This window comes from Bufo gargarizans, chromosome 2 (genome assembly GCF_014858855.1).
Source record: "Bufo gargarizans isolate SCDJY-AF-19 chromosome 2, ASM1485885v1, whole genome shotgun sequence".
Classification (NCBI taxonomy): Eukaryota; Metazoa; Chordata; class Amphibia; order Anura; family Bufonidae; genus Bufo; species Bufo gargarizans.
The window spans coordinates 237619666-237633936 of record NC_058081.1 but is presented as its reverse complement, the minus strand read 5'-3'; the positions used below and the strand labels follow the sequence as shown (position 1 = coordinate 237633936).

The 14271-nt window shown below is 47.1% G+C and overlaps 1 protein-coding gene across 2 annotated transcripts in view; it reads right to left on the bottom strand.

Moving 5' to 3' along the window:
• The window catches only part of HGF (hepatocyte growth factor), a 127205-nt gene that overhangs the window by 25275 nt on the left and 87659 nt on the right, over positions 1-14271 (bottom strand). For both annotated transcript variants that reach the window (XM_044280125.1, XM_044280126.1), the window contains exon 11: positions 11439-11572. In XM_044280125.1, the coding sequence (XP_044136060.1) occupies positions 11439-11572 (134 nt within the window). The remainder of the gene's footprint in view (positions 1-11438; positions 11573-14271) is intronic.

The following is a 14271-nucleotide window of genomic DNA, read 5'->3' as shown; positions in this document are numbered from 1 at the left end:
AAAAGTGTCATCCACAGATTCTCCATAACAGTGTGTCATCCACAGATCCTGCATAACAGTGTCATCCACAGGTCCCCTATAACAGTGTGTCATCCACAGGTCCCCCATAACAGTGTGTCATCCACAGGTACCCCATAACAGTGTGTCATCCACAAATCTTCCATAACAGTGTGTAATCCACAGATGCCCCTTAGGGCCCTTTCACACCTGCGTTATAGTCTTCCGGCATAGAGTTCCGTCGTCGGGGCTCTATGCCGGAAGAATACTGATCAGGATTTTCCTAATGCATTCTGAATGGACAGTCCGTCCTTCAGGATGCATCAGGATGTCTTCAGTTCCGGAACGGAACGTTTTTTGGCCGCAGCAAATAGCGCAGCATGCTGCGCTTTTTGCTCCGGCCAAAAATCCGGAACACTTGCCGCAAGGCCGGATCCGGAATGAATGCCCATTGAAAGGCATTGATCCGGATCCGGCCTTAAGCTAAACGTCGTTTCGGCGCATTGCCGGATGCGACGTTTAGCTTTTTCTCAATGGTTACCATGGCTGCCGGGACGCTAAAGTCATGGCAGCCATGGTAAACTGTAGTGGGGAGAGGGGAGCAGCATACTTACCATCCGTGCGGCTCCCGGGGCGCTCCAGAGTGACGTCAGGGCGCCCCAGGCGCATGGATGACGTGATCGCATGGATCACATGATCCATGCGCATGGGGCGCTCTGACGTCATTCTGGAGCGCCCCGGGAGCCGCACGGATGGTAAGTATGCCGCTCCCCCGCTCCCCAATACTACTATGGCAACCAGGACTTTAATAGCGTCCTGGGTGCCATAGTAACACTGAAAGCATTTTGAAGACGGATCCGTCTTCAAATGCTTTCAGTACACTTGCGTTTTTCCGGATCCGGCGTGTAATTCCGGCAAGTGGAGTACACGCCGGATCCGGACAACGCAAGTGTGAAAGAGGCCTTAGCAGTGTGTCGTCCACAGGTCCCCCATAACAGTGTATCATCCACAGGTCCCCCATAACAGTATGTTGACCACAGATCCCCCATAACAGTGTCATCCACAAATCTGCCATAACAGTGTGTCCATTTCCCAAAATAAAGTTAAAAAAATAAAAACATTTAAATAGGGGAAAAAAGAAAAGTAGACATATTAGGTATTGACACATCTGTATCGACCAGTTCTATAAAAAAATATCACATGACTAGGGATGAGCAAACTCGAACTGTATAGTTCGGGTTCGTACCGAATTTTGGGGTGTCCGTGACACGGACCCGAACCCGGACATTTTCGTAAAAGTCCGGGTTCGGGTTCGGTGTTCGTCGCTTTCTTGGCGCTTTTGTGACGCTTTCTTGGCGCTTTTTGAAAGGCTGCAAAACAGCCAATCAACAAGCGTTATACTACTTGCCCCAAGAGGCCGTCACAGCCATGCCTACTATTGGCATGGCTGTGATTGGCCAGAGCACCATGTGACCCAGCCTCTATTTAAGCTGGAGTCACATAGTGCCGCCCGTCACTCTGCTCTGATTAGCGTAGGGAGAGGTTGCGGCTGCGACAGTAGGGGGCGAGATTAGGCAGATTAACTCCTCCAAAAGACTTGATTAACTGATCGATCTGCAGCTGTGGATCATTGAGCTGCTGATCCTCAATTGCTCACTGTTTTTAGGCTGCCCAGACCGTTTGTCAGTCACATTTTTCTGGGGTGATCGGCGGCCATTTCGTGTCTTGTGGTGCGCCAGCACAAGCTGCGACCAAGTGCATTTAACCCTCAATGGTGTGGTTGTTTTTTGGCTAAAGCCTACATCAGGGTGAAGCTGTCACACCAAGTGCATTTAACCAGCAATAGTCTGTTTATTTTTTGGCCATATACTACATCAGGGGCAAGCTGCGCCTGTCACCAAGTGCATTTAACCCTCAATGGTGCGTTTGTTTTTTGGCTAAAGCCTACATCAGGGTGAAGCTGTCACACCAAGTGCATTTAACCAGCAATAGTCTGTTTATTTTTTGGCCATATACTACATCAGGGGCAAGCTGTGCCCGTCACCAAGTGCATTTAACCCTCAGTAGTGTGGTTGGTCAAGCTATCACACCAAGTGCATTTAACCAGCAATAGTCTGTTCATTTTTTGGCCATATACTAAATCAGGGGCAAGCTGCGCCCGTCACCAAGTGCATTTAACCAGCAATAGTCTGTTCATTTTTTAGCCATATACTACATCAGGGGCAAGCTGCGCCCGTCACCAAGTGCATTTAACCCTCAGTAGTGTGGTTGGTCAAGCTATCACACCAAGTGCATTTAACCAGCAATAGTCTGTTCATTTTTTGGCCATATACTACATCAGAGGCAAGCTGCGCCCGTCACCAAGTGCATTTAACCCTCAGTAGTGTGGTTGGTCAAGCTGTGACACCAAGTGCATTTAACCAGCAATAGTCTGTTCATTTTTTGGCCATATACTACATCAGGGGCAAGCTGCGCCCGTCACCAAGTGCATTTAACCCTCAGTAGTGTGGTTGGTCAAGCTATCACACCAAGTGCATTTAACCAGCAATAGTCTGTTCATTTTTTGGCCATATACTACATCAGGGGCAAGCTGCGCCCGTCACCAAGTGCATTTAACCCTCAGTAGTGTGGTTGGTCAAGCTGTGACACCAAGTGCATTTAACCAGCAATAGTCTGTTCATTTTTTGGCCATATACTACATCAGGGGCAAGCTGCGCCCGTCACCAAGTGCATTTAACCAGCAATAGTGTGGTTATTTTTTGGCCATATCCCAGTCTAATTCTGTCACTAAATCCATACCGGTCACCCAGCGCCTAAATACTAGGCCTCAAATTTATATCCCGCTAAATCTCTCGTTACCGCTGTCCTGTTGTGGCTGGGAAAGTTATTTAGTGTCCGTCAAAGCACATTTTTTGTTCTGGGTTGAAATACAATTCCCAATTTAGCAATTTAAAAATTTAGTGGTTTCTGCTGTATCAGAGCTATTTGAAATCTATCCCTAAAAGGGTAGATCATATTGAAGGTGCACATAGGGTCATTCAGAATAACTTCACACACCCGCTACTGTGCATTTCCAAGTCTAATTCTGTCACTAAACCCATACCTGTCACCCAGCGCCTAAATACTAGGCCTCAAATTTATATCCCGCTAAATCTCTCGTTACCGCTGTCCTGTTGTAGCTGGGAAAGTTATTTAGTGTCCGTCAAAGCACATTTTTTGTTCTGGGTTGAAATACAATTCCCAATTTAGCAATTTTAAAGATTTAGTGGTTTCTGCTATATCAGAGCTATTTGAAATCTATCCCTAAAAGGGTATATAATATTCAAGGTGCACATAGGGTCATTCAGAATAACTTCACACACACACGCTACTGTGCATATCCCAGTCTAATTCTGTCACTAAATCCATACCGGTCACCCAGCGCCTAAATACTAGGCCTCAAATTTATATCCCGCTAAATCTCTCGTTACCGCTGTCCTGTTGTGGCTGGGAAAGTTATTTAGTGTCCGTCAAAGCACATTTTTTGTTCTGGGTTGAAATACAATTCCCAATTTAGCAATTTTAAAGATTTAGTGGTTTCTGCTATATCAGAGCTATTTGAAATCTATCCCTAAAAGGGTATATAATATTCAAGGTGCACATAGGGTCATTCAGAATAACTTCACACACACACGCTACTGTGCATATCCCAGTTTAATTCTGTCACTAAATCCATACCGGTCACCCAGCACCTAAATACTAGGCCTCAAATTTATATCCCGCTAAATCTCTCGTTACCGCTGTCCTGTTGTGGCTGGGAAAGTTATTTAGTGTCCGTCAAAGCACATTTTTTGTTCTGGGTTGAAATACAATTCCCAATTTAGCAATTTCTAAGATTTAGTGGTTTCTGCTATATCAGAGCTATTTGAAATCTATCCCTAAAAGGGTATATAATATTCAAGGTGCACATAGGGTCATTCAGAATAACTTCACACACACGCTACTGTGCATTTCCAAGTCTAATTCTGTCAGTAAATTCCATACCGGTCACCCAGCGCCTAAATACTAGGCCTCAAATTTATATCCCGCTGAATTTGAATACAATACATTGGGCCAAATAATATTTTTGTTGTTGTGGTGAACCATAACAATGAGGAAAACATCTAGTAAGGGACGCGGACGTGGACATGGTCGTGGTGGTGTTAGTGGACCCTCTGGTGCTGGGAGAGGACGTGGCCGTTCTGCCACATCCACACGTCCTAGTGTACCAACTACCTCAGGTCCCAGTAGCCGCCAGAATTTACAGCGATATATGGTGGGGCCCAATGCCGTTCTAAGGATGGTAAGGCCTGAGCAGGTACAGGCATTAGTCAATTGGGTGGCCGACAGTGGATCCAGCACGTTCACATTATCTCCCACCCAGTCTTCTGCAGAAAGCGCACAGATGGCGCCTGAAAACCAACCCCATCAGTCTGTCACATCACACCCATGCATACCAGGGAAACTGTCTCAGCCTCAAGTTATGCAGCAGTCTCTTATGCTGTTTGAAGACTCCGCTGGCAGGGTTTCCCAAGGGCATCCACCTAGCCCTTCCCCAGCGGTGAAAGACATAGAATGCACTGACGCACAACCACTTATGTTTCCTGATGATGAGGACATGGGAATACTACCTCAGCATGTCTCTGATGATGACGAAACACAGGTGCCAACTGCTGCGTCTTTCTGCAGTGTGCAGACTGAACAGGAGGTCAGGGATCAAGACTGGGTGGAAGACGATGCAGGGGACGATGAGGTCCTAGACCCCACATGGAATGAAGGTCGTGCCACTGACTTTCACAGTTCGGAGGAAGAGGCAGTGGTGAGACCGAGCCAACAGCGTAGCAAAAGAGGGAGCAGTGGGCAAAAGCAGAACACCCGCCGCCAAGAGACTCCGCCTGCTACTGACCGCCGCCATCTGGGACCGAGCACCCCAAAGGCAGCTTCAAGGAGTTCCCTGGCATGGCACTTCTTCAAACAATGTGCTGACGACAAGACCCGAGTGGTTTGCACGCTGTGCCATCAGAGCCTATAGCGAGGCATTAACGTTCTGAACCTGAGCACAACCTGCATGACCAGGCACCTGCATGCAAAGCATGAACTGCAGCGGAGTAAACACCTTAAAACCAAGGAAGTCACTCAGGCTCCCCCTGCTACCTCTTCTGCTGCTGCCGCCTCGGCCTCTTCTGCTGCTGCCACCTCGGCCTCTTCCTCCGCCTCTGGAGGAACGTTGGCACCTGCCGCCCAGCAAACAGGGGATGTACCACCAACACCACCACCACCACCTCCGTCACCAAGCGTCTCAACCATGTCACACGCCAGCGTTCAGCTCTCCATCTCACAAACATTTGAGAGAAAGCGTAAATTCCCACCTAGCCACCCTCGATCCCTGGCCCTGAATGCCAGCATTTCTAAACTACTGGCCTATGAAATGCTGTCATTTAGGCTGGTGGACACAGACAGCTTCAAACAGCTCATGTCGCTTGCTGTCCCACAGTATGTTGTTCCCAGCCGCCACTACTTCTCCAAGAGAGCCGTGCCTTCCCTGCACAACCAAGTATCCGATAAAATCAAGTGTGCACTGCGCAACGCCATCTGTAGCAAGGTCCACCTAACCACAGATACGTGGACCAGTAAGCACGGCCAGGGACGCTATATCTCCCTAACTGCACACTGGGTAAATGTAGTGGCAGCTGGGCCCCAGGCGGAGAGCTGTTTGGCGCACGTCCTTCCGCCGCCAAGGATCGCAGGGCAACATTCTTTGCCTCCTGTTGCCACCTCCTCCTTCTCGGCTTCCTCCTCCTCTTCTTCCACCTGCTCATCCAGTCAGCCACACACCTTCACCACCAACTTCAGCACAGCCCGGGGTAAACGTCAGCAGGCCATTCTGAAACTCATATGTTTGGGGGACAGGCCCCACACCGCACAGGAGTTGTGGCGGGGTATAGAACAACAGACCGACGAGTGGTTGCTGCCGGTGAGCCTCAAGCCCGGCCTGGTGGTGGGTGATAATGGGCGAAATCTAGTTGCAGCTCTGGGACTAGCCAATTTGACGCACATCCCTTGCTTGGCGCATGTGCTGAATTTGGTGGTGCAGAAGTTCATACACAAATACCCCGACATGTCAGAGCTGCTGCATAAAGTGCGGGCCGTCTGTTCGCGCTTCCGGCGTTCACATCCTGCTGCTGCTCGCCTGTCTGCGCTACAGCGTAACTTCGGCCTTCCCGCTCACCGCCTCATATGCGACGTGCCCACCAGGTGGAACTCCACCTTGCACATGCTGGACAGACTGTGCGAGCAGCAGCAGGCCATAGTGGAGTTTCAGCTGCAGCACGCACGGGTCAGTCGCACTACAGAACAACACCACTTCACCACCAATGACTGGGCCTCCATGTGAGACCTGTGTGCCCTGTTGCGCTGTTTCGAGTACTCCACCAACATGGCCAGTGGCGATGACGCCGTTATCAGCGTTACAATACCACTTCTATGTCTCCTTGAGAAAACACTTAGGGCGATGATGCAAGAGGAGGTGGCCCAGGAGGAGGAGGAGGAGGAGGAAGAGGGGTCATTTTTAGCACTTTCAGGCCAGTCTCTTCGAAGTGACTCAGAGGGAGGTTTTTGGCAACAGCAGAGGCCAGGTACAAATGTGGCCAGCCAGGGCCCACTACTGGAGGACGAGGAGGACGAGGATGAGGAGGAGGTGGAGGAGGATGAGGATGAAGCATGGTCACAGCGGGGTGGCACCCAACGCAGCTCGGGTCCATCACTGGTGCGTGGCTGGGGGAAAGGCAGGACGATGACGATACGCCTCCCACAGAGGACAGCTTGTCCTTACCCCTGGGCAGCCTGGCACACATGAGCGACTACATGCTGCAGTTCCTGCCCAACGACAGCAGAGTTGCCCACATTTTAACCTGTGCGGACTACTGGGTTGCCACCCTGCTGGATCCACGCTACAAAGACAATGTGCCCACCTTACGTCCTGCACTGGAGCGTGATAGGAAGATGCGCGAGTACAAGCGCACGTTGGTAGACGCGCTACTGAGAGCATTCCCAAATGTCACAGGGGAACAAGTGGAAGCCCAAGGCCAAGGCAGAGGAGGAGCAAGAGGTCGCCAAGGCAGCTGTGTCAATGCCAGCTCCTTTGAGGGCAGGGTTAGCATGGCAGAGATGTGGAAAACTTTTGTCAACACGCCACAGCTAACTGCACCACCACCTGATACGCAACGTGTTAGCAGGAGGCAACATTTCACTAACATGGTGGAACAGTACATGTGCACACCCCTCCACGTACTGACTGATGGTTCGGCCCCATTCAACTTCTGGGTCTCTAAATTGTCCACGTGGCCAGAGCTAGCCTTTTATGCCTTGGAGGTGCTGGCCTGCCCGGCGGCCAGCGTTTTGTCTGAACGTGTATTCAGCACGGCAGGGGGCGTCATTACAGACAAACGCAGCCGCCTGTCTACAGCCAATGTGGACAAGCTGACGTTCATAAAAATGAACCAGGCATGGATCCCACAGGATCTGTCCGTCCCTTGTCCAGATTAGACATTAACTACCTCCCCTTAACCATATATTATTGGACTCCAGGGCACTTCCTCATTCAATCCTATTTTTATTTTCATTTTACCATTATATTGCGAGGCTACCCAAAGTTGAATGAACCTCTCCTCTGTCTGGGTGCCGGGGCCTAAATATATGCCAATGGACTGTTCCAATGTTGGGTGACGTGAAGCCTGATTCTCTGCTATGACATGCAGACTGATTCTCTGCTGACATGAAGCCAGATTGTCTGTTACGGGACCTCTCTCCTCTGCCTGGGTGCTGGGCCTAAATATATGCCAATGGACTGTTGCAGTGGTGGCTGACGTGAAGCCTCATTCTCTGCTATGACATGCAGACTAATTCTCTGCTGACATGAAGCCAGATTGTCTGTTACGGGACCTCTCTCCTCTGCCTGTGTGCTGGGCCTAAATATATGCCAATGGACTGTTGCAGTGGTGGCTGACGTGAAGCCTCATTCTCTGCTATGACATGCAGACTAATTCTCTGCTGACATGAAGCCAGATTGTCTGTTACGGGACCTCTCTCCTCTGCCTGTGTGCTGGGCCTAAATATATGCCAATGGACTGTTGCAGTGGTGGCTGACGTGAAGCCTCATTCTCTGCTATGACATGCAGACTAATTCTCTGCTGACATGAAGCCAGATTGTCTGTTACGGGACCTCTCTCCTCTGCCTGGGTGCTGGGCCTAAATATATGCCAATGGACTGTTGCAGTGGTGGCTGACGTGAAGCCTCATTCTCTGCTATGACATGCAAACTAATTCTCTGCTGACATGAAGCCAGATTGTCTGTTACGGGACCTCTCTCCTCTGCCTGTGTGCTGGGCCTAAATATATGCCAATGGACTGTTGCAGTGGTGGCTGACGTGAAGCCTCATTCTCTGCTATGACATGCAGACTAATTCTCTGCTGACATGAAGCCAGATTGTCTGTTACGGGACCTCTCTCCTCTGCCTGTGTGCTGGGCCTAAATATATGCCAATGGACTGTTGCAGTGGTGGCTGACGTGAAGCCTCATTCTCTGCTATGACATGCAGACTAATTCTCTGCTGACATGAAGCCAGATTGTCTGTTACAGGACCTCTCTCCTCTGCCTGGGTGCTGGGCCTAAATATATGCCAATGGACTGTTGCAGTGGTGGCTGACGTGAAGCCTGATTCTCTGCTATGACATGAAGACTGATTCTCTGCTGACATGAAGCCAGATTGTCTGTTACGGGACCTCTCTCCTCTGCCTGTGTGCTGGGCCTAAATATATGCCAATGGACTGTTGCAGTGGTGGCTGACGTGAAGCCTCATTCTCTGCTATGATATGCAGACTGATTCTCTGCTGACATGAAGCCAGATTCTCTGTTACGGGACCTCTCTCCTCTGCCTGGGTTCCGGGGCCTAAATATCTGAGAATGGACTGTTCCAGTGGTGGGTGACGGGAAGCCAGATTCTCTGCTATGGGACCTCTCTCCAATTGATTTTGGTTAATTTTTATTTATTTAATTTTTATTTTAATTCATTTCCCTATCCACATTTGTTTGCAGGGGATTTACCTACATGTTGCTGCCTTTTGCAGCCCTCTAGCCCTTTCCTGGGCTGTTTTACAGCCTTTTTAGTGCCGAAAAGTTCGGGTCCCAATTGACTTCAATGGGGTTCGGGTTCGGGACGAAGTTCGGATCGGGTTCGGATCCCGAACCCGAACATTTCCGGGAAGTTCGGCCGAACTTCTCGAACCCGAACATCCAGGTGTTCGCTCAACTCTACACATGACCTAACCCCTCAGGTGAACACCGTCAACAAAATAAAATAAAAACTGTGCTAAAAAAATCTTTTTTGGGTCACCTTACATCACTAAAAGTGCAAAACCACCAAAATAGTACCAATCTAACCGTCACCTCATCCCGCAAAAAATTAGCCCCTACCTAAGACAATTGCCCAAAAAATAAAAAAAACTATGGCTCTCAGACTATGGAGACACTAAAACATATTTTTTTTTGTTTCAAAAAAGATATTATTGTGTAAAGCTTAAATAAAAAACTAAAAAGTATACATATTAGGTATTGCCCCGATTGTAACATCCTGCTCTATAAAAAATATCACATGACCAAACCCTTCAGGTGAACACAGTAAAAAAAAATATACAAACAGTGTCAAAAAGCCATTTTTATGTCACCTTACAGCAAGTGATCAAAAAGTCATACGCACCCCAAAATCATACCAATCAAACCTACATCTCATCCCACAAAAAAATGAGACCATACCTAAGACAATCGCCCAAAATATAAAAAAATATCACAGTGTGTCATCCACAGGTCCCTCATAACTGTGTGCCATCCACAGGTCCCCCATAACAGTGTGTCCTCCACAGATTCCCTCATAACAGTGTGTCATCTACAGGTCCCCATAACAGTATGTCATCCACAGGTTCCCCATCACAGTGTGTCGTCCACAGGTACCCCATAGCAGTGCCATCCATAGACCCCCATAACAGTGTCATCCACAGATTCTCCATAACAGTGTGTCATCCACAGATCCTGCATAACAGTGTGATCCACAGGTCCCCCATAACAGTGCCATCCACAAATCTTCCATAATAGTGTGTAATCTACAGATGCCCCTTAACAGTGTGTCGTCCACAGGTCCCCCATAACAGTGTGTCGTCCACAGATCCCCATAACAGTGTGTCGTCCACAGGTTCCCCATAACAGTGTGTCGTCCACAGATCCCCCATAACAGTGTGTTGTCCACAGGTCCCCCATAACAGTGTAATGTCCACAGGTCCCCCATAACAGTGTGCAATGCACAGGTCCCCCATAACAGTGTGCCATGCACAGGTCCCCCATAACAGTGTGACATCCACAGGTTCCACATAACAGCGTGATATCCACAGGTCCTCCATAACAATGCGTCCTCCACAGATCCTCCATAACAGTGTGCGTGTGCAGCATTATCTCCATTCACTGCTATGGAATTTTGAAAAATAAGAGGGCCGGTAATCAGCTATTATCAGAACATTCATAGCATAATGGAAAATGACTATGCATTCACACTGTGCTATCCCTTCACTTCAGGGGACCGGATGGGATAGCCCCTTTTTTTCAGCTTGTGGTTTTATAAACAGCACCATGGAAAAACAAAAGTGCCCTGGCCATTCATAATGCTGGGTCCATGTCCAGAATTCCCAGTGAAAATGGGAAGGAATAAAAATCCATGCCAAAACTGCATCAAAAAGCCTATTATAAAATTATTCAGAAAAAAAAACACTTCCAAAAAAAAACCTGATGAGGATTCTGCATTAAGTTTTTTTAAGCACAGAAAATACTCTGTGTGAACATACCCAAAGAGGCTGCTGGATCAGCAGTTTACAGCGGAAAGGCTAAAGAGAGATAATGTGGCAGTCTACACTCAGCTTCTGTGGTTGCAACCGCTGTCCGTGCCTACAAAGTTCTGTCAAACTGCTAGTCCAATATTTCAGGATTTGGGGCCCACTTTAAATTATGCCCAGGGTCACACGTTGTCTAAAACCGGCCCTGGGTGTACATATACTGATTTCTATTATAAACACTGCAGTCAATGATTTCCTGATGGGAGTATATCTCCCTGCTCCGGCTTGTACCGTCTGCTGAAATCTCTACTTTAGAATATCTGTGCAGCGTACCCTGAACTGCGATGTTCTCGGCAGAGGTTCCAACAGAGCACAGCCAGTACAGAGAATAAATATGTCATTCATTTCAATCATTCTGCATGCTAGGTACATAACATGTAGATATACATTAACATAACATGTTGTAAATATAATGTTGTCCTGATCCCACTTGACAATATTTCAGAAAGGTTAATCTCTTGCAAAAAAAAGGTGAGTATAATACTTACATCTAGAAATCTGACAATAATCCCAGGGTATTAGAGGATTGTCAGTATAACACCAGGGTCCATGAGCATCGTTGTCTGGATTTCTGCAGTAATTTCTTTCAAGTATGGAAACATCTGGCTCCCGAAAGGTATGTCTACAATATAAAACAAATTACCTATTTAGTGAAAAATATGTCCTTTTCAGCAATTATTTAAATGAAATATATTTAATTTTCAATTGATTCTACAAATTCTTATAAGGCATAGCATGAGAACTCCTTTACCAAGCATCCTGCCACTGGGGCCAAACTCACAGACCCTAGAGACATAGCCCCCCAGTTTAATGAACACTACTATGCTCTTTACAATATTGGGGACTAACAACCCCCTATGGATAACTTGACTACCTCGATACAAGACTTTTTAGCCAATGCACAATTACCACTCCTGACTGATGAGCATTTGGCTTCTCTTTGTGCTCCCATCACTATAGCCGCGATTCTTAGCACTATAAAAATGTTGCCCTCTGGGAAATCCCCAGGCCCAGACGGCATCTCAAGGGAGTTTTATAAAAGATTCTCTACAATAATATCCCCTTGCTTAGAATCGGTGTTCCAGCAGACTGCACATGGTGTTACCTTCCTGTCTGAAATGCTATCTACACTAATAGACATGCTGCCTAAACCAGGGAAGCCGGTAGATGTTCCCCAGAACTTCAGGTCCATATCCCTTCTAAACGTCAATGTTAAGCTATATGCTAAGTTATTGGCCTTTAGATGGTCCTTTGTCATACCTTTTTTGGTGAAACCTGATCAAACCGTATTTGTCACGGGACGGCAAGCCTTTCGAAAATACCAGACGTCTCTTCAAGGTCCTGGATTATACGGAGAGAGACAGGGTCCCTATGGTGGCAGTTACGTTGGACGCCAAGAAGGCGTTTGACCGTATTAACTGGTCCTTCGCCTTCTCGGTATTACAACACATGGGATTTAAGGGGACAATACTCTCGGCCATTTAAAACTTATATAGTAACCCATCAGCCAGAGTTTTTTTTCAATAGAGCTCTCTCTGAGCCTTTTCAGATTTGTAATGTGATGCGACCAAGGATGCTCTTTGTCTCCGCTGATCTTTGTATTGACCATTGAGCCCCTGACCCAACACCTGCGTCTGGATGACACCATCAAGGGAATCGATATATAGGGGGGTAGACAACACCTTATTACTCAGTATGCGGATGATATCATACATACTTTAACTGAACCAACTAGTTCACTACAGTGTGACTTAGACATTATTTCTAGATATGGTTTTCTGTCATATTATAAGATCAATGTATCTAAGTCTCAAATACTACCCCTGAATCTCCCTCAAAAGATTTTTCACTTCATGAAATCCACCTTTTATTTAGACTGGAAGGACATTGAGATACAATATCTAGGCACTCTACTTACTAAGTTTCGGTCAATGCTCTATTCTCACAATTACGAACCACTCCTGAAAACAATTAAACAAGACTTATCCACCTTTGCAAAACATGACATCTCTTAGGCGGGCAGAATAGCTGCCTTCCAAATGTTTACCTTGCCAAAAGTGCTGTATGTCTTCCGGACTCTCCCCCTAACCTCCAGCTTCTTTCAGAAGGCTAGAAAGCTTATCAATACGTTTATCTGGGGGAATAGGAAACCTAGAATCTCATACACCCTGATGACCCGGAAGAGAGGAAGGGGAGGGCTGGGATTGCCATGTCTCCACCATTATTATATAGCTACCAACCTCTCAATTTTGAGAGATTGGTAGGCAAGAAGCAACGAAAAACACTAGGTTCACATAGAACTAAGTGTAACTCTGGCCCAGAACTTTATAGCACTACTGATTAGATCTGTGTTGGATCCAAACATGAACTCTGGTGGGTCGCACATAGTGCAACACTCCATAGACCTATGGGTAAACCATCTTGGGAATGCATAACTACAGACTCTTTGGAATCCTTGGGAATGCTAATGGGCAACATATCTTTGTCCGACTGGGAACGCAGAGGGATAGGCATGGTCCAACAATTGTACTCCCAAGAGACGCTGCAGTCCTTTATGGATTTGCACGAGACTTATGGAATTCCACATAGGTACTTTTAGAAATATTTGCGGATGAGACATTTACTTTCATCTTTAAATAAGACTCCTCCATCTCTCTCAATACCGACATCATGGCCCTTTTTAAACTTACTTCTACTGGGGCTAAAATATTGAGACTGATATATGATATTCTATCGCAAGCCACAACATTTGTGAAAACTGCTCCTATCATTACTTGGGAAAGGGAGATGGGTTGGGAGTATGCAGCTGAATCCTGGAGTAGGGCCATTCTTTTTTCCTCCAGAACATTTAGATGTGCAACTCATTATGAGACAGCTATGAACACTCTTCTGCACTCTTCTGCACTATTACACACCCAGTAGGTTACACACTATCTTGGCAAATTTCTCGCCCTACTGCTGATGACTCTGTGGCCAGAGAGGAACGCTATACCACACCTTGTGGTCATGTCCTGTCCTTCTTCCATACTGCAACGCAGTATTCTCTTTAATATCTGAGATATTGCGTTACAGAATGGAACCTTCTCCAGGCTTAGCTCTAATTTTTTGGGAAATAGACTCCTTTCCTGTATCAGCCCAAACTATAGTAGGCGATGTTTTAGTGATTTCAAAATTGGTGGTGGTGCGGCACTGGAGGGAACTGAAACCCCTACATGCACTTGTGAAAAACGACTTTCCTATAGAGTATTACACAATACCAAGGTGAATAGAATATGGCAACTGTGGACAACACACTAAATAACTCGACTGCATAAGCTGTGG